This window comes from Charadrius vociferus, unplaced genomic scaffold, assembly GCF_000708025.1.
Source record: "Charadrius vociferus isolate BGI_N301 unplaced genomic scaffold, ASM70802v2 scaffold166, whole genome shotgun sequence".
NCBI lineage: Eukaryota > Metazoa > Chordata > Aves > Charadriiformes > Charadriidae > Charadrius > Charadrius vociferus.
This window is the reverse complement of record NW_009649228.1, coordinates 3,156,525-3,175,338: the sequence shown is the minus strand read 5'-3', so window position 1 is coordinate 3,175,338 and position 18,814 is coordinate 3,156,525. Positions and strand designations below refer to the sequence as shown.

At 38.0% G+C, this 18,814-nt stretch overlaps 1 protein-coding gene across 1 annotated transcript; it reads left to right on the top strand.

Annotated features, from left to right (window-relative positions):
* Nucleotides 1-3,492: 3,492 nt before the first annotated feature.
* Nucleotides 3,493-16,684, top strand: USP45 (ubiquitin specific peptidase 45; the record flags this gene model as incomplete). The annotated part of the gene is made up of 9 exons (XM_009889023.1): nt 3,493-3,574; nt 4,565-4,656; nt 6,716-6,772; nt 7,576-7,719; nt 10,833-11,499; nt 13,174-13,271; nt 13,658-13,744; nt 14,201-14,354; nt 15,558-16,684. Coding segments are annotated over 9 exons (1,515 nt in total), but the record flags the coding sequence as incomplete, so codon positions are not given.
* Nucleotides 16,685-18,814: the final 2,130 nt, after the last annotated feature.

The following is an 18,814-nucleotide window of genomic DNA, read 5'->3' as shown; positions in this document are numbered from 1 at the left end:
TTTCATTATTATTTATTATTATTACAACGAAGTATGCCAAGTATATAACCTGTGATATTAAAAATGTCCCTGTATGTTTTTTCTCACGTTTCTTTTGCTTTGTTATCTCTGCCTCCTGCATTGTTGAATACAAGTAAGAATGTGTTTGCTTGCTCAAACTATTTTGACCATAACAGATTTTGTCTGCCTGACTTAATCTTGGACCCTTCTTTTCAGATGGTATTTTGGTAAACGGCATTTTCTAAGTCTCATCAAAAGGAGGACCTTAAATCCCATACTGACCAGTGTGTTTCCTCTTCCCTCTCATTTAGTAATGTGATGAATGTCATGATCCTGAGCTGGATTATCTTGGAGATGAGACGTAAAGCTGTGTCAGAGCCCGGTTCCTGGCACTAGAGTAGCACTGAACGAATCCCCATCCTACCAGATTATTAATATATATTGGTCTTGTCAGCAATACACTTGATCATAAGCAGAACTGAACTACACGGAGAAACACCTAAACTTTGACTTTGTCATGCTTACAAAATTAGGTGTTGAACAGGGCACACAACAGAAGCAGCTGATCTTAGTTAAAAAGCATTTGTCATGTTTTTGCAGTAGAGGGAAACTTTATTTTGTTGTTTGTTGATTTTCATATAATAAAATGTGAAAACTATATTTGCATCACAAATGAGTAATCACCAAACGCAGGATTATTACAATGACTAAGCAGCTTCTCCATTGGGTGATTGTGCTTTCCCCTCAAGTCAGTCTCTAGTTCCACCAGTGAATGTGCTATCATCATGATAACCTGCATTTGTATTTGCCTTTTGAATTGTTCATTATTAGAGAGCGGTGACAGCTACAGTAGCTACCACAAAAGAGTGATGGAAGATGGTGAGAATTTTAAGTGATCTTTCCGGCAGTATTTCTGCAGCCCCCATCACCAGACAGGGAGAGGTTGCTCCCCCCCTGCCCTGCAATTACACCCCTCTGCTGCCCTAATGGTGCATTATCATAGCAATACAGAATGGTTTAGGTTGGGAGGGACCTTAAAGATCATCTAGTTCCAACCCCTCTGCCATGGGCAGGGACACCCCCCACTAGACCAGGTTGCTCAAAGCCCCATCCAGCCTGGCCTTGAACACTTCCAGGGATGGGGCATCCACAACTTCTCTGGGCAACCTGTGCCAGTGTCTCACCACCCTCAGAGTAAAGAATTTCCTCCTAATATCTAATCTAAATCTACCCTCTTTCAGTTTAAGACTGTTACGCCTCATCCTGTCGCCACACTCCCTGATAAGGAGTCTCTCCCCAGCTCTCCTGTAGCCCCTTTAGGTACTGGAAGGCCACTATATGGTCTCCCTGGAGTCTTCTTTTCTCCAGGCTGAACAACCCCAACTCTCTGCAAACACGTCTTTATCACCTGGGGCTGCTCCGCCGCAGACAGTACTAGTAAAAGCTCTCAGCCTTTTAAAAAAATTTATTTAATTATCCCATGTTTCGGGTCTATAGATGGCATGACAAACGGCGAACATCAGGCCCACGGTGACCCCGGCAGGAGCTCAGCAGCTGCCCTGTGGCCTCCCCACCACGCCGGCTCCCGCTGGGGGCAGCCTGCCTGCCGCAACCTATCTGCCACCGGAGCCCTGTAGCAGGGCTTACAGCCGCTAACCTTTCCCTTTCACGCTGCTTTTAAACTTTACTCTCGGAAGAGGGAACAGCCCTGCTGAAAGGTCAGCCGGCTGCTTTGCTGTCTGCCTGCGAGGGAGCTGAACGTGGCCATCCCTGCTGCCCTACACCTACCGGGATTAATTTTTTTTAAACCCTAAGAGTTTTGATGAGAAATACATATGATGTATAACATGGCAGTAGTTATAGGAACTAACAAAAAATCACATTACACTTTTGCCTTTTCTCTGTGGTTTTGTATATCGTGTCCAACACCGGTGTTGAACTTTTCCCTGTCCACGTTAAAAAAAGTTCGAAAGTGTGTATGTACAGAAGTGGATTTTTTAAGATAAAAGCCTCTCGATACTACAATGAAGGTGACATAGCGTCTGCCATTTCCAGCAATGTGGGCCGGAGATGGTTTCACACCGGGGCCTGAAGTGGCTGAACCCTGCTGCTAATTGATTAATGTCTGCTGCCATTGTCCCCAGTGCACTGCCCATTCAAAGACTATGTCTTTCTTTGACCTAAATAAATGGTTCAACGCACTAATCCCAACAAAAGGGTTGCTTATGGCCCTAAACCCATTTATGGTGCTCGACTTCATGAATTACCTATTGATTAGTCCTTTTAGTATATTGTTGGCTTTAAGATGAACAAAGCTGAGCTCGGGGCAGCGGGAGTTAATTCACAAGCCAGGTCACATACTCATAAGGTGGGAGTATGACTTGGTCTGATGGGTGCCTGAACTGGAAACCAAACCTCCGACGCTGTCTGTCCTAGTGTAATACGCGGCTTGCAAGTGTTATTTGCTGCCTGCACACAAGAGTGAGTTATTATTCTTTTGCTGTTAGGACACAGGTTTGGGTTACTTGCAGAAGGTTTGCTATCGCTGTCTCTAGAATGGTACTTTGCTCCAACTGTGACTTGCGTGACACGTGTCATTGACAGTATCATTTGCGCACCCACATGAGAGACTTGTACGCATTACTAGAGTTTGTGGATGAGAGCCGGTACGTTTGCCGGGAAGAAGGGAAGCACGGGTCAGGCAGGCTGCAGCATTCCCTGGCCACGGACCTGACGCAGCCTCCGGCTTCCTTCTCCCTCTCGGCAGCATGTTGGGGACTGAGTTGAGCCGCCTTGTGCCAGCCCCTGGGGTTCTGCTGCCAGGGTACACCTCGGGGGAGCACAGCATCCCCGTAGCCCCGGGCAGCTAAGAAATAGCGGGGAAGCACCCCCTGTTTTGAGGTGCAGCTCCAGCTCACCTGTATGAATTTTCTTCTTTCAAAAAAGGATTTTCCGAGCAAATGTTGATGACGTTTATATGGATTCTTAAAAAGTTTTGTACCTCTCTTAAGGTTTTCTAACATAGCTTTGAAATGCGCAGTGCTAGAAAGTAAACAGAAGTAATAAAAATACTGCCCAAACACAATCACTGAAATCTGACTATTGAAAGATACTTAGCTGCCTTCAAGTATTTTGTATCCTAGCAATCAGTAATAGTCCATTTTTCTTCAGCATTCCTCCCGCCCCCTCCAACAGTGGAAGTAAATGGAAAGTATTTGTTCACTAAAAATCGTATAGTTTCTTGATAACCTCTCAAGTGCTCTACAACGGCCCCCGTTTTAAGGGGAGGACATTTTTCTGTGGTTACCTGCTACAGTTAAGCTCATGTAGCTTTGACACTGTTAGTGTGTAACAACAGTAGTTTTAAAACATTACATTATGCTTATTTTATGAAATTAAGAGTACATAAAGCCTAATATATTAATACTTTTTAGAATGGTTACACTTAAAATACTTGCTAAATGTTTGTTGTTTTTTTTTTTTTAATTACAGCGTATACAAACTGGTATCTTAAAAGCATTTAATAATCCAACTACTAAGACAGCAGATGAGGAAACTAGAAGAAAAGTCAAAGGTATGCAACTCTTTATTGAATACTTTTAAAAATGCACAAGTTTTTAAGTACCATTTTCCTCAAAGCTGACTATTGCAAACAGCAATCCTGAAGTACTGTAATTACAAGACTTTTATTATGTATTATTCTAACGCCACCTAGTGCATATCTAAAGGATAGAGAGCTTAGTATGTGCTGACTTGCATCTTTGTATCCAGGATAAAGTCTTCCCCTGAATTAATAATACCTCTTGTAATGATAGGTAGAAATTAATTTTGTTTTCCAAAATAATTTGCTGCATCTTCAGGTTTGTTATATAGCCACAATTACTGTATCACTCAGAGAGGCCACTTTCCATAAATAAAACTGGTTTCTGTCAGCTGCCTGATACTGTGAGCACTCTAAATTTGATTGCAAAGCCAAGATAGGAAGCTGTTTCCAAGGAAGGCTGTTTTGGTTTTTTTTTTCAAAACAAGTGTTTTTTAATTACTTTTTCTGTGTGTGTATTTATGCAAAAGTTCTGATTTAGGGGATTTTGCTTTAATTAACGTCTTAATAATGATTAAGCTGTTTGAAAGTCACCCTTCCAAAATCTGCAACAGTTAAGGCATAGAGATGTATTAGAACAGGCTTCGGTCTCCTTCGGTTTTGTAGTTTCAAACACCATTTAGAAAGGGTGACAACCTGTCTGCTACTCTAGTGTCTATATCAAGGCAATACAATATTATGTATTCAAAAGAAATCTGAGATTTTATTTAAAAGGCTTCTTCTTGAGAGATACAGTATTACTATTCTGTTACAGTAGGTGGGGAATGAAGGATAAAAGGGCACTAAAATATTTTGAAATGTTGAGATAATATGGTATATGTTGTTATTGTATTGTGTTCAAAATGTTTTTAATATGTTTTAAATTGTACTTTCACAATGAATCTTAGAAAGAATTTTGTTGTACTTATAGTGTCGCATTGGATCTGTTATTTTTCACATTTAAAAAAGGCAATGTTTTTTCAGCATATGGAAGAGAGGGTGTGAAGATGAACTTCATAGATAGGATCTTTGTTGGTGAATTGACTAGCACTGTCATGTGTGAGGAATGTGAAAATGTAGGTATTCTGGAATTTGGTTTGATGTGGAATAGATCACATACTGATTTGACAACGTTGTCTTGAAAGTATAAAATTGTATTGCCAATTTTATACTTCTTTGTTTGTTTGTAAAAGCAAGACTTTATTGAAAGTTTCTCATTGAAAATGATTTATTCCTTCTTTAAAGCATTATCCTCCACAAACCTAAGAAGAGGGATCCTTTGAAATCAAAAAGGATTCAAGTCCTGGGCTTGATTTTACATCTTACTTAAGGCTGGAGGTTCCAAATTCTATAATCATCTGTGTTACACGCAATTTTATTTGATATTTTTAAAACACCTACTTATCTTAAAACGTAAATCCTCCTGCCTACTCTTCTGGGATATCCCTGAAAATTGGGAATCACTTACTTTGAATTAGTATGAGTGGGGAAATGCTAAAATTACTTTTTTGTTCTTGAAGTATTTTTGATAATTAACGTTATGACTCTAATGAACAGCATATTCCTTTCATAATTAATATTACTGACATTTCATCATAAATGCTTTCCATGTTCCTTATAATTTTCTTTAACTTTGGAAGAGAAAAATCTTATTTGCATGACTTTTCTAATTGAATGTTACATTTGTGTTTGGTTTAAAAGATTATATTTAATATTATAGAGATTAAGTAAATCAATCAGCCTGAATAATTAAGGACAGTCCTGCAGTGCCAGGTAAAATTCCCTCTGTGTGATGTGCAGATTACACTTCAATGTTCTACTAGCATCAGTGAAGAACTTTGACTATATACGAAATAGAGGTTGTATGTATTTTGCGTGTCTCATTTATTTTTGCTGGATTTTTATATTCTGCCTGCAGAGGACTCGGGGATTTACTAGCTGTAGCCCTTTGAGGAAGAGCTGAGCATTTGCTTTCCTTCGCCTGAGTTGGCAAAGATATTTTTTACTAATGTTCATTCATGCAAACTCACTCTTTAGAGAAACCCCTGTTTGAAGAGCGCTCATCAGGCAGTCAGTCATCATAGTTACAATAGTTTTAATCTCATTTGTTGTTTTACTGGAACCTAACCCCTGCCGAGTCCCTGGCACAACAGGTAAAAATATGTCTACAGTCCCTATCAAATGTCGCAGGTGGAAGACAGGGTCACAGATGTAAGAGAAGGGCAATGGTGACGGTAATTGAGGGTGTGACTGTGTTCAGTAACCTACATGTACAACATGATTTCTATTTCTTTTTTTTTAAAGCCTTGTTTTTCAGTCTTTCCAGAGGTAAGATAAGTCAGTTTCAGAAGGAATTTGATAACGGCAAGGGAGAGAGCTTAAAGAACAGGCTTGGACGAGATGTTCTAGTCATAAAGGCAGATGGAAAGTGCTGAGAGAGGATGTCTTTAGGTACGAGTTGCCAGGTATTTCCAGTTTCAGCTTAGATTTTATATGGCAAAATAAAATTTCAGTACAGAAAAGAAGAATGTTTTGTTTTTTTTTCAGTCCCCCTTTCCTCAGTAAATTGGATTTATTTTAACAATTACTGGTGTATGTTATGGCATGAAAATTTCTAATCAAGCTTTTGGCTGTAACCAGTAAGCCTGACTTAATCTTTTCCGAGAGCATCAGGTTAGAACCTGTCATCTAACTGTCATTAACCAGTCCTTGCTGCATAACTGTGTATGAGGTCAAACGCGGGCGCAGAAGTATTCAGGGAAGAAACTCTACAAGTTAGCTTTCTGCAGAATTGTACCATCTAGAAGGCCCACATGACTTGAAAATCTGTCTGGAGCTCAGAGAAACTGAGCACCGCACTGCTCCTGGGTCCAGTTTGTGCCCAGATGAATGGCTTTGCCCTTCATGTCTGTATGCTGAAATTTTGTGCAGTGTTAGAAAGAAAATCAGAGCTAACTTAAAATTAAAAAAAAAAAAAAAGTTTGTGGGAAGTTCTTCATTGTAGTTTCATACATCTGGTAACTAATTAGCTTTTTGTATAGTTCCCGATAATAATTTGATTTAAAAAAGGGAGCTATGTGCTAAACCCATATATTGTTCTTTGCATTTAATATGCATTTTCTCTTTTTCTTCAAGATTTCAACAGTAAAAGAACCTTTCATTGATCTTTCACTTCCTATAATAGAGGAGAGGGTAAGAAACAGAATATGTACTAAATAACTATTGCTTCCAGTGGATTGTTTTTACATACCTTTATGAAGATGTATATGGATATACATACAGTTTTGATTTCAAGCCTAAAACTGTATGCTTGTCCATAAATATGTGAACGGTCATACATCTGTTCATTATATGATTTTATAAATATATAGATATACAATGTCATAAGTGCATATATTTTTAAATTAGTCCAAACTTGGAACAAATGACCATTGTAATTTGCAGTATATGTAGGTGTGAGATTAGCTTAATTAGCTTAAGTGTATACTTTTATGAATAGAATGATTGTAAGCTTTTTTTTAAAAAAAAAAAGTGCAGAAAGTTAGATTCTAGCCTGTTGGTTTGCATCTAGAGAACCTGAGTCCCTTGAGCTGCTTCATCAGGTCTTAAGGCGGTAGGCTGCACAAGAGACTGACGTATGGGGAGCCAAGTCCCCTATGTCCCCTTTGATAAAGTCACATCTCGTGCAGCTGTGCATGTGTTTATACAGTACTAGAATGGATTACTGGGCATGTATTCTGTACAGGAACTCTGTATCATTCCTATTTCTTGTGGCTCTCTCCTTCAAAGATGTTGACAGTGACAGAGTGTTCATGATAAATAAAATTAGAAAGTAGTCTTATACTGCAATTCAAGGGCCAGTTAATTCGATTTATGTAGGTTACTCTTTTCTAAAGTAAAGGAAAAAAACCCACCTACATTCATCTTTTCTGTAGGTTGCAAAGGAATAAAAAATTGGCATATTTCCTTTCCTAATTTCCTGTCTAATTTCATAGGTTGCAAAACCTGTGCCTTTGGGAAGAACAGGTAAAGGTAAAAGTGTACAAGAGGCAGATCTTGGTCAATATAACTGTTCTTCTATCACTACATTGAATAATCAACCCAAAATTGTCAAGAAACACGCTTTAACAAAAGATAAGGTAAGAACTTAAATACTTGCACTAACCAGTCATCTTGAGTTTATTCTGAATTTCTAGGGTTGCAGGGGTGGGAATTTTGATACCTATCAATGGTAGGTTTTGTATATATATACACATTGACTTATTTCAAAATATTTAGGTCATTATTACAAGTGTGAGAAAGGACAGTTATTGGGAACCACTTAGTTTTCAGTTAACAGGGTTTCTTTTGTGTGGAAAAAAATAATAATCTGCAAGTTGGTTTCAATTGACGTTGCTTTTGGTTTTGTTGACTGCTTTTCTTTTGGTGTCCTCGTAGTTTGCTCCTGGTTGCAATCACAAGAAGTGTCATGCCGGCTCAGAGGGCAGGCAGGTCGGCGTTAGCACCTCTCCAGGGATTAGTTGGTACAACTAATAGTTGTTGTACCACAATTAGTGGGTACAACAAAAATAGTACAGCCAGCAGAGACTCTTGGGGACTGAGAGCACGGTTTCTGTGATCCACTTGGCCGTCAGCAGCCTGAGGGCTGGGGAGCTCGGTTCAGCCCGTCTCCAGTGCAGCCTCCTAATACGGTTCTTCCTAATGGGTTCTGCAAATACGGCAGCCTAACAAAATTGATTTTATGGACGTATTAGTGTTTAGAGATTGAAAGAAATCTGTAATAATTACTGTGCACATGTGTTATTGTTAATGAAATGTGACAAAGGCTCTCATTGTCATTATTGTCATATAATGTCATCATATGTCATATACTGTCATGATTAACGTTCTTTTTTTTAATAAGCCTTATCATCCATATAGGGTTATCTGGCAAATTAGAATCTTAATAATAGTGTTAATACTGATACATAAAACACAATTACTGAAACGTTTTCAAAATTAAGAAAATAAAATATAGTATGGGTTCAATAAACTAGTTTAGACAGACTAAAGGAAGCAACAGCTCTGCTTTCGATAAGAATGGATAAAATGACCTATGAAGTATGTCTGTCTAAGTGGTGAGGCTCTGTGAGTCTCCTCTCCCCCTCCATCTTTTCAGACACGTATTTATCAATATTTTAGTCTCTTTTTTAAAATTATTTTCAGTGTAATATATCTGTTCTTCAGTAAAGCTGCTAATCCAAACCAAACAATTGTGGAATTCAGTCAGTGTTTGTTGATGTTCTGTGACTTCATCAGTTTGTGAGTTTGGTTGTGAAAATGGGGGTGTCCCATGGGTGGTTTTGTAGGCAACAGAGTACCTGAACACTCCTTGTTAGGCTTTTCTCCTGAAATGTGGAGCTTCACAATTTTAATAATTTTTTGACTGCTGTTTGCAGTCAGTATCCCTGAACTCTAGCAGTAATTTCAGACAAGTTCTTCTCCCTCTTCTCTATTTAAAAAGCAAGCAAGCTTAACTGAGACAAGAAATGGTCCTAATGGAAAACAGTTTTGGGGGTTTGTAATGATTTTTATTGGGATTTTATTCTTTCTTTTTTTTTTTGCTAAACTGTTTGCTTGCTTGTAAGTTTAAGGCCTTGAATTACGAAGCCATACATTTAGTGTAGGTTTAGACCCTGTTTAAGAAAATATTCAGGAATATTTTTTTGTCTTTCACATGGTTTCCATTTGCACTTAAGTTCTTGCTTAAATTTTAAAACTGAGTACTCTTCTTGAGCACTCTTCATAAATTGAGTCTATGGTATATATTTAAGGGATAGAGTGAACAAAGTTCAGTGCCTGCAAGTTAGGTGGTTACCTGTAGTGCTTAGCAGTTTGGTACCCATGACCTGGAGTGGGATCCAAAAAAACCCTCTCTACCAAATGAGAAGCTACCTAAAGATAGTAGGAAATACTAAACACAAAGCCATACCTAAAGTTACACCTTCACTGCAGCTTAGGTACACGATCAAGTGTGCAGAAGGGTATTTCCCTCCACTCAGGGTCCCTGTTGTGGAAGCAACCCATGAAATATAGTTTCTGTAGTTTGTTCTGTGAAGGCACTGATGTGAACGTAACTTTTTTGTTTAAAGGTACTTTATTAAACGCCAAGAAGCAGAAGATGCAAGTGCAGGGCTCCTGACGCTCAGAGGGCATTATGAGTCTTATCTTAGGAATGTGCCCAGACTATGGGGATGAGATCGTGGCGATTTTGGATTGTTTTACCTGCTGTCTGAGTCCTACTGAAAGGGCCTGTGCCCTGTTGGGGATCATAAAAACTCCCCTGAATCAGGTCCTAACACACTAAATACACGTGAAGAAAAATATAATAGAATAACCATATAAAGACTGATAAGAGAAAAGAATGAGACAGAAGTAGAAAAAGGACATATGGTAGAAACAAAGGAAAGGATGGAAAGAGGAAGGTGCAGACACTGATTGTTATAGCAGAAAAGACCTAAAACTCAAACTGTTAAGGTGAATGGAAGGATTCCCACTGACATCACTGGAATTTTGATCCAACCCAGATAAAGGAAAAAGGAAAGGGTAAGGAAAGTTGCTCATTTCTTTTAGAAAGAAGCCAAACGAAAGAAGGAACCGAATCATGAACATTTATAAATCGCCTAAAATTATGGTAGCTTTGGGGTTTTTTTTAATCTATAGTTGCAGTTTTCTGTGGCAGCGAAGTTTTTTTTCTTCTTGCGATCTTGATAAAATTAAAAAAAATCAACTTCAGATAATACACAAATTAGCAAACATACTACTAGGGACGTTTTATCTAATTCTAAGACAAGTGCCTACAAGGTGAGTTGAATTTTCTTCTGGAGGTGCTCATCAACTTAGACCTCTGATGGGAGGCTAGGGGACTAGCTTAAACTTGAGAACCTTTTAGAAGCTTAAGTTAGATTAAAGGAATAAGACTTCCAGTGTGCCATCCACATCTGTCACAAAGTGAATGTAATGAGTTGTGCTAAGTATTGATCTCGCGGTAAGTATAATGCTCTTAGCTGACTGGGGTGTAGGTTTCTAATCCTAAATTGGTTTAAAAAGATCTTAAGGAGATCAACTAGCTTAAAGATGGGAGAGATGGAGAATATAAAAGAATAGGTTTAATTTGCTTTGAATTTGTCATGTTACAAAAGCTATGTTAGATCACAGATCAGTTTTCTGTTTCTGCCCTATATTACTGAAATAACAATGCCGTAATTTACAGAATCAGTTGAACCAGGAGAGACGACTTGCCAGGAAAGCTTCCTCTAATGAAGAAGAAAGAAGTCCTGTTATCATGCAGGAAAAAACCAAAAAGCTTGAGCTGGAAGGCAGCTCTGGTGTCCTGTACTCCAAAGATACAACTGCTGACTCTGCTGTAAATGGAAGTCAGACAGATGGCAGTGAGAAGGAAGCCAGCCGCTCTGAAAGCAGCTTTGATGCAGACAGTGAAGCCTCGGAAAGTGAAAGTGCATCTAAGCAAACAGCTTTCAGCCCATCCGGCGACATGTCTGGTTTGCATGTCAGCCACATAAATGCTAAAATGCCACACAACAAACCAAGTGATGGTAATGATGAGATGATTTCCAGTGCCATATCCCAACTCAGCTTCTGTGATACTATGAACGAAGATAAAAAATTGAGCCGTGGGGATACAGCGTTAGGTTTATCGAATAATTCCATGTTCTCAGACAAATCCCCGCTATCCCAAAACCCTCAAAATGCTTTCCAGACGCTTTCCCAAAGCTACATAACTAGCTCAAAGGAATGTTCTGTTCAGTCCTGCCTTTACCAGTTCACCTCTGTAGAGCTCCTGATGGGGAACAACAAGCTTTTATGTGAGAGCTGCACAGAAAGGAAACAGAAGTATCAGAAGAAAACCAACTCCACAGGTAAAGTGCTTGCATCTCTCTGGACACTACAAAACTACCTCTCGAAACCTGTGTCTGTGTGTTCGCTACTTTCTTGTTGCTCCAGCGCGGGCCTCCCCCTTGTGGATAAATAGAAAACATCTCCACAAGTAGAACCTATCAACAACTTCAAACTTCATCCTGCGAGAGCAACAAGACTAAATTTTATATTAGAACATAATTGCAGATGTAACTTAGAATTTATTTTGCATCTTTTCTTTATTTTATCCAAGATAAGTAATTTAAAGATGACCACAAACTGAATAGGCTCGTTGTTTGATACTAATCTTCGCTGCTGTTTCTGTTCTTTACAATCCCAGAACCTTTGAAATAAATGCAGTAATATTCAGCTCTAGCAACTTACATACTCAGAGAAGTCATGTAAGAGAGGCAAAAAAAGACACTTGTAATGAAAAGGGAAGAAAAACTTACAAAGATTTGCAAGAATGGAGATGAGAGAAAACTACCTTCTTGTGACAACGTTTTCCTCGATGTTTGTATAGACCAAGCAGACCATTAGGGTTCCCTGAGTGAGAAAAACAATTTAAACTAATGAAAAATGAACTTTTAAAAAGGACTGGAGGATTTTGTTTAATGTGTAGTAATTCAGAAAGATAAAAAGAATTAAGCTCTTCTGATTATTTGTAAACAAAATATAAAGGGAAGTCTTACAGTAATAAAAAATTGCCTGTGTGCAGTGCATTTATAGATATCTGGAGAGATACAAGTTAAGCATGGGTAAATTCAGAAAAATCAATCTAAAAAACCTATTTTATAATCATTCGTTTATCGTTATTGGACTGAGAGTAAGTGCTATATAAATAATATTTTGGTTCCATGGGCTCAGTGAAAAATGGAAAGGGAAAATCAGTTCATAATTAACATTTTTTTTTTTCCTTCTAAAACAAAAGATGTAAGAAGTCATGCACTTTTACTCAAAATGCCTTAAATGAAATATTTTCCTTTGGATGTGCGTAAAACCAGTAAATGAATTAATTATTCAGTGAACAAAATGCTTTTACTGTAGGGTGAGCCACTGAGCTATTTTTGGTAAGAGCCCCAGATTCAATTCCCTCTGCACCACAGGGGGATCGGAGGCCATTTTTCCCAATGCCGTGTGCTGAAGGCAGCAAACTATGAGGCATCCTCAAGGAGACACCCCCCCATCGGGCCTTTCTCTTAAATAAGCACAAAGTATGGAGTCATTCAGAAAGAACTGAAGAATGTAAAATTAATCTCTATTTTAGTGGTTAGGACATTAGGATAGATGAAGAGACCTGTGCCTTCCTTATCTTGTTCCGGTGATCATCCGTTTATTTCAGGTGAAATGGTTTTATCAGGAAAGTGGGTGCTATAGTAACAGACAATGTAGATATCTCAGCGTGGAAGCTGACCTAGATAGTGTACGTGCTTAAACTTTTGATCTGATTTGCGCAGGACAGGTTAAAATCATGCTCAGATTTGACAGATGATGTTTATTAAAAATGGGAAAGGTGAGAAAATATTTTTCTGTTACTCCACAAAATTTCCCTTGGATTTTATACAACACGTACAAGTTCATTGCAACATAGATCTAGTCTATCAGATGTTTAAAAAATACTTAAATACTGTGTGACTGTCCCACTTTACAAATTATTTTGATATTCATAAATACAGAAAAGAAAACGGACGGTGTCTACACAAATGCTCGGAAACAGCTGCTGATTTCTTCAGTTCCTGCTATTCTTATTCTGCATCTGAAAAGATTCCACCAGGTAAAAGGCCAAAACCCTCTTGTATATTCCTCTCCCTCACTGGTGGACAAGCAGTTCTTCAAGTGTCATTGTGCATATCAATATTTGCTTTTTATATGGAGAACTGGTAGAACCACTATTTGCAACATGCTTCTGTTGGGGTTTTTTTTTATTATCTAATACCTTCAAAAGTGCATTTAGGCAGTATCCAGGGAAACCTCTTACGTGTCCATCATGCTTATGTGTAGCAGGCGCTGTATTGAAAACATAACAAAGAGTGTTTAAATCAGTTACAGTCTTATTCTTGGTTTTGGTTTGGTTTAATAGTAAAGTAATGCACCTTAGCTTTAAAAAGCTTCCTAGTAAAAATACCGATTTTACAGTCTTTTTTTTCTTTTCTTTTGAAGGCTGGTTTGAGTCTACGGAAAGTAAATAGGCATGTGGATTTCCCACTGATTTTAGACTTGGCACCATTTTGTTCCGCATCTTGTAAGGTACTGATTTCAAATCTTTATTTTTATTGTACAGTTGTTGTCCTGAGCACAGGAAATGCTGGATTGATGATGATGATGATGATGATTACTATTCGTTCCTTTCCTAGAGAAATTAGAGTGAATGTTTTCAAATAGTGTCCCGAGATGAGAATTCTAAATAATTGAAATTCCATTGATATCAAGAATATCACAGATGTTAACTAATACTAGTTAAGCTATGGTGCCCTGATGGTGATAGTGTATCTAACAGCATTAAGGACAAGTATTGCTGCTTCCATGGTAACTAATTCAATTAATAGACTGTCAAGTATTTTTAATAGATGTATTTCACCATTGGAAATGCTGTAGATGTCTGTTTGCTTCTTTTGAAGTAATACTGTTGAAAGCTAGTTAAGATATCTGTAAAATTAATTGTGAAATAATTTATCTTTGTTTTCTGTGTACCTGGGAATTCAGAATGTTACGGATGGTGCAAGAGTGCTATACAGTCTTTACGGAATAGTAGAGCACAGTGGGTCAATGAGAGGTGGTCATTATGCGGCGTATGTGAAAGTCAGGACACCCTCCAAGAAATTACTAGAGCATATTTCTACCACTAAAAGTGTTCTGGGTATGTACAAACAGAGCCTCCTTTCTCTGTGAGTAAAACCAAAAGCAACCACTGGCTACAGCTCCTTATCCTGAAGGGAATTTAGAGCAAATAATTGTTTTAGCTCAGAATATTCTGTTATTTTTAGGGTCACATAAATCAGTTTTCTTTTCTGTTACACCCAGTACATGACCTACTTCTGTATTAACCCCACATAAGCTCAGTGAGTAATGGAATTTTGATTCAGTTATTAAACAGAATTGATGGAAAACTCTTCTCTCTTTCCTAGTCAAAATAATATGTCCAGATAAACAGTTGTGCTTGGTAAAATGTAATTATTTGGCATATTTAGTATTTGAAAATGTTCTTGAACAAGAGCCGAATCCATGACAATTTAAACTAAATTTTCCATATATTTGAGCATTTTACCTATCTTAGCATTAGAGATTTTTTAATGCTTAGAAATCTGGAATACTCTGGTTTAATGGAAAGAGCAAGAAACTTTTTCATGGAGGATACAAGGTTTGCTGTAGGGTTTCTGTTGGTATTTTGAGAACAGCACACTAATTCTTATTAGTATGTTTTGGATATGTGGAATGAAATAAGATTCTAGGACAGAATCTGTTAGTGAATGATTTTTGGAGGCAGGAATGTTGAGCTGTCAGAGTAAGATAAATATATTTACTGTTTCACTTCATGGGAGGAGTGCGAACCAAGCAATATCCTATCTATCCTGTGTAGTATCACTTTGCATTTGAAGCTCGTTTCCCAGAAGGACAATTTTTTATATTATTTTTGAAACGGAAGCCACCCTCAGCCTTTTGCTTCCCTTGCAGTGATTGTTAAAACAGATTAGATCTTTTTGTGTTTTTCATTTCATACTGGTCAGCTTTTGAAATACGATTTTTTTTCTATGTCAGAACTGGTGGTGTGCTAGTATAACTTACTGCTAGAACTCAGTAAGCTGTACTTGAAACGTCTTAGGCTTTTTGAAGAACTATGAAAAAAGAAATGGCAGTGCACCTTTGTAAGCATTGTCTACCACCAGTTTCTCTTACAGTACTCTTTGACATGTAAGTGTCAAACTACAAATACTGGACTGCGTCTAATTCATGAGTTATTCTTGTGGGTTAGAAGCTTCTCTTGCTTTTTTAAATGCCCACTGTATTTATTTGATGATGATGTGAAAGACAAAAACCAACTTCTTTTGCTTTTGCATTTCAGGTTTAAAAGAAGCCATGGGAGCATCAGGAGGACAGTGGGTGTATGTTAGTGATGCCCATGTTCAGATGGTTCCAGAATCAAGAGTACTAAATGCACAAGCATATCTACTTTTTTATGAAAGACTATTACTATAATTTTCAACAGTTTAATTTAAAAGACAGTAGTGGTTATTTAGTTTATCTTATTTAAAGCTGCAGTGGTAAGAGTACCTGTAAATATTGTGCCTTTATCTTGTAGAGAATTTATCATATGTTGACTCTGAAGTTCAGTCACGCTATTATAAATATCTGAATGGTTCTCTTAAAGTATGCACTTTGCCAAACATTTAAAATCCCTGGATTCATTAAAATACAGTACCGTTAGAATGTAAGATGATGTCCTATCCTACTGAAGTCTATGGAAAGTTTGTTCTTGATTTTAATAAGCTTTCACCCATAGTTCTAGAACAATTGAGAATAAAAATACTGATAGCATTAAGTGCCTGGATTTGCTGGTGTACAGTAACAATATAAAGTATTTCAACTTTTTGTGATCTAGTCCAGATCCTTCCCGTCACTGGGTTGGATGTCAGCTGTTAAGACTTTTGCAGACAAGAACCTGTCTAATTGTGTCGCTTCCACATGTAGTATTTGGGAAGCACAGTGCTTCCAGAATGGAGTAACAACAGCTGTCTCTGGGTAATGCTGCTGTGCACTCTCCTGATAAAGCGGGGAATAGACTGGGAGAACACGGCTTCTACAAAGTGACAGTGAATCCTCAGATACCCAGAACGCTGTCAGCTGTCTCCTCCTGGCAGTGGCATAGCAATGTACTCCTGTTTTAATATAAATATATACTTGGTGTGCTTACGTATATCCTCTGAGATATATATATATATATGCGCACACCATAAATCCATCAATCTGTATTGTCATTTTGCCTACTAGGAAAGAGAATTGCAAATACTTCTGTATGTAGTAAATTTTCAACTTCATAATTATGACAATGTACAGCTATATAAGCTTGTGTATGAATATGTATGGGGTTCAAGTGTAACTGGGTAATTCTGTTACTTTTGGTTCTAAACATGAATTTGTTTATCTGTTCCTGAATAATTTTCTCACAGGAGTAATAAACTATAAATTATTTTTGCACTGTGTGTGTGAGTTGGACAGTAAGTGGTGATTTTTGCCCTGATACATGTCTGGACTTCCCTTTGTCATCAGTGGAGGACAGCACGTGTCCTACCGGCAGAACTTGCTTCTGTATCCAGTTTGACTGCACCCTTTTGAGTTGCTACTTCTTTTGGTAATTCTGATTTCCAACCCAGATAGTAATAGATATGTTTTAACGTCAAAATATGATGACAGCTTTGAACCTATGTGGAAATTAATTTCCTTAATAAGCAGTTACTTAAATAGAAATTAGTTCTGTAACAGTTTCATCCTGTCCAACTTGCTCTTTGGTAGAAAAAAGACTATGTTTATTTCTGTTTACTATTTTCATTTATGGAAATGTTTTTTGGTGAAAAAACATGCTGTCCCGACTACTGTCTCTACCATGTGTTGTCCTACCTACTTGTACAATGTTCCTATTCTCTAGCTCTGTTTCAGAGCTTCATCTTGCCTCCAGTCACTCTTTTGCGTAAGAAAATAGCAAAACGTGCCATAGTTGCATTTGCTGAAACTGCTGAGGTGTTTTATAGCCATATTGCTTGTACATAGTTGTACAGGCACTAGGGATTGTTAGGCCATACAGCTGATTGCTGTAACAGAGTAAGCCCCTGGTCACACAGGATTTTATTTTCCAAAGGAAAACTCCTCTGTTCAGGTCAAAATTAGGCTGTGCATTTTGGCCAACACAATCATTTTTTCCCTCCACAGATTAAAATTGTCTCAGTCTACCCCAAAATAGTAAAACTCAGAGAAACCAAGCAGTCAGCTTTAGCCATCTGTATTTCAACTAAACATATCTTAACCTAAGTCTACACTAAGAAAGAAAGAAAAAAAAAAATCATGTTTAGACTAGAGTTGGTTAAAATATGTTAATTCTTTTTTACCTCCTTATCTTCCCATACCCTTCATCCACCTTCACACACCTTCCCCCTCTTTGTATACAGCTGGTCAAAACTCAAAATTAGTTCTGGGCAAGAATCACACCAAATACCAACTAAGTTTCACTTCTGTGACACAGTCTTGCTAGGAGACCACAGATGGAGCGTATTTGATCCACCTCAAAGCAGACAGACTGACTAGATGAGGCCTGAAGTTCCTAGTTTTGCTGACTTCTGGAGAACTACTGAAGTACCTACATTAATCTCCTACTTTTTAGTCTTGAACTACCTCCATAGAGTACCCCCACCTCCTCGCCTCCCTAGGAGAGAAACAGGACAAGGTTCTTAACCTATATTTTCTTATTTTAATGCTGTTTTCAGGAAACTCTTGAGATGGTCTTCACTTCTCTTTAACCAGAGTTCACACATTGTTTGGACCACTGAAATCTTCCCAAGTGACCATACTGACCAGGATGCCGTGAAAGGTGCTAGCAGGATTATTTCCTCATTAACAGCCAGGGAACATTTCCCTGCTATTAAGGTATTTTGTAGACTATGGAGAGAAAATGGCATGGGAAAAAGCTAACACCTTTATCCAAAATAGCCATCACTATTGCTCCTGGGTGAGGCTTCCTGAGCTGAAATAAAAGGCAGTGTTGGCAGCAGCTCCAGTAAGTTCAGAGTGAGGAACAGGTATGAAAATATTAGAGAAAGCAACACACTCTAAAAATGCAGGCAACAGGTGAAGTTATGGCTTTAAAATGAAGAATTGATGACTAATCTGAGATGTCATACACAATTTTTGATGCAAGTCACACTTAGTGTGTCATTCAAGACATAGGTTGGCTGTTTTGTTTTGGGTTTGGTTTTGGGTTTTTTTGTGTGTGACAAAATTTGGCTCCAAAGCAAGTGATTGTACATAAATATACATACTGAAGACCTGTTAAAATAGTTCCTTATCAGAAATTACATGAGAAGGTCACAGCGCTCCTGGAAAACAGGGATGTTCATCCTCTATTTGCTAAAATGGTAAACATGATTCTAGAGGCTATTTGCAGAGTCTAGGAACTCGTAGTTTCCCGATGTATGCACACTACTGAAAAGCTCTGGGTTTACGGAATATAACTGAAGGGCTCTAAAGTTTAAGACTCTCCTTAAAATATGTTCTGTTACGAGACAAAAAAAGTCTTTTCAGGCCTACAGCATCTACTCTTCATACAGCTAC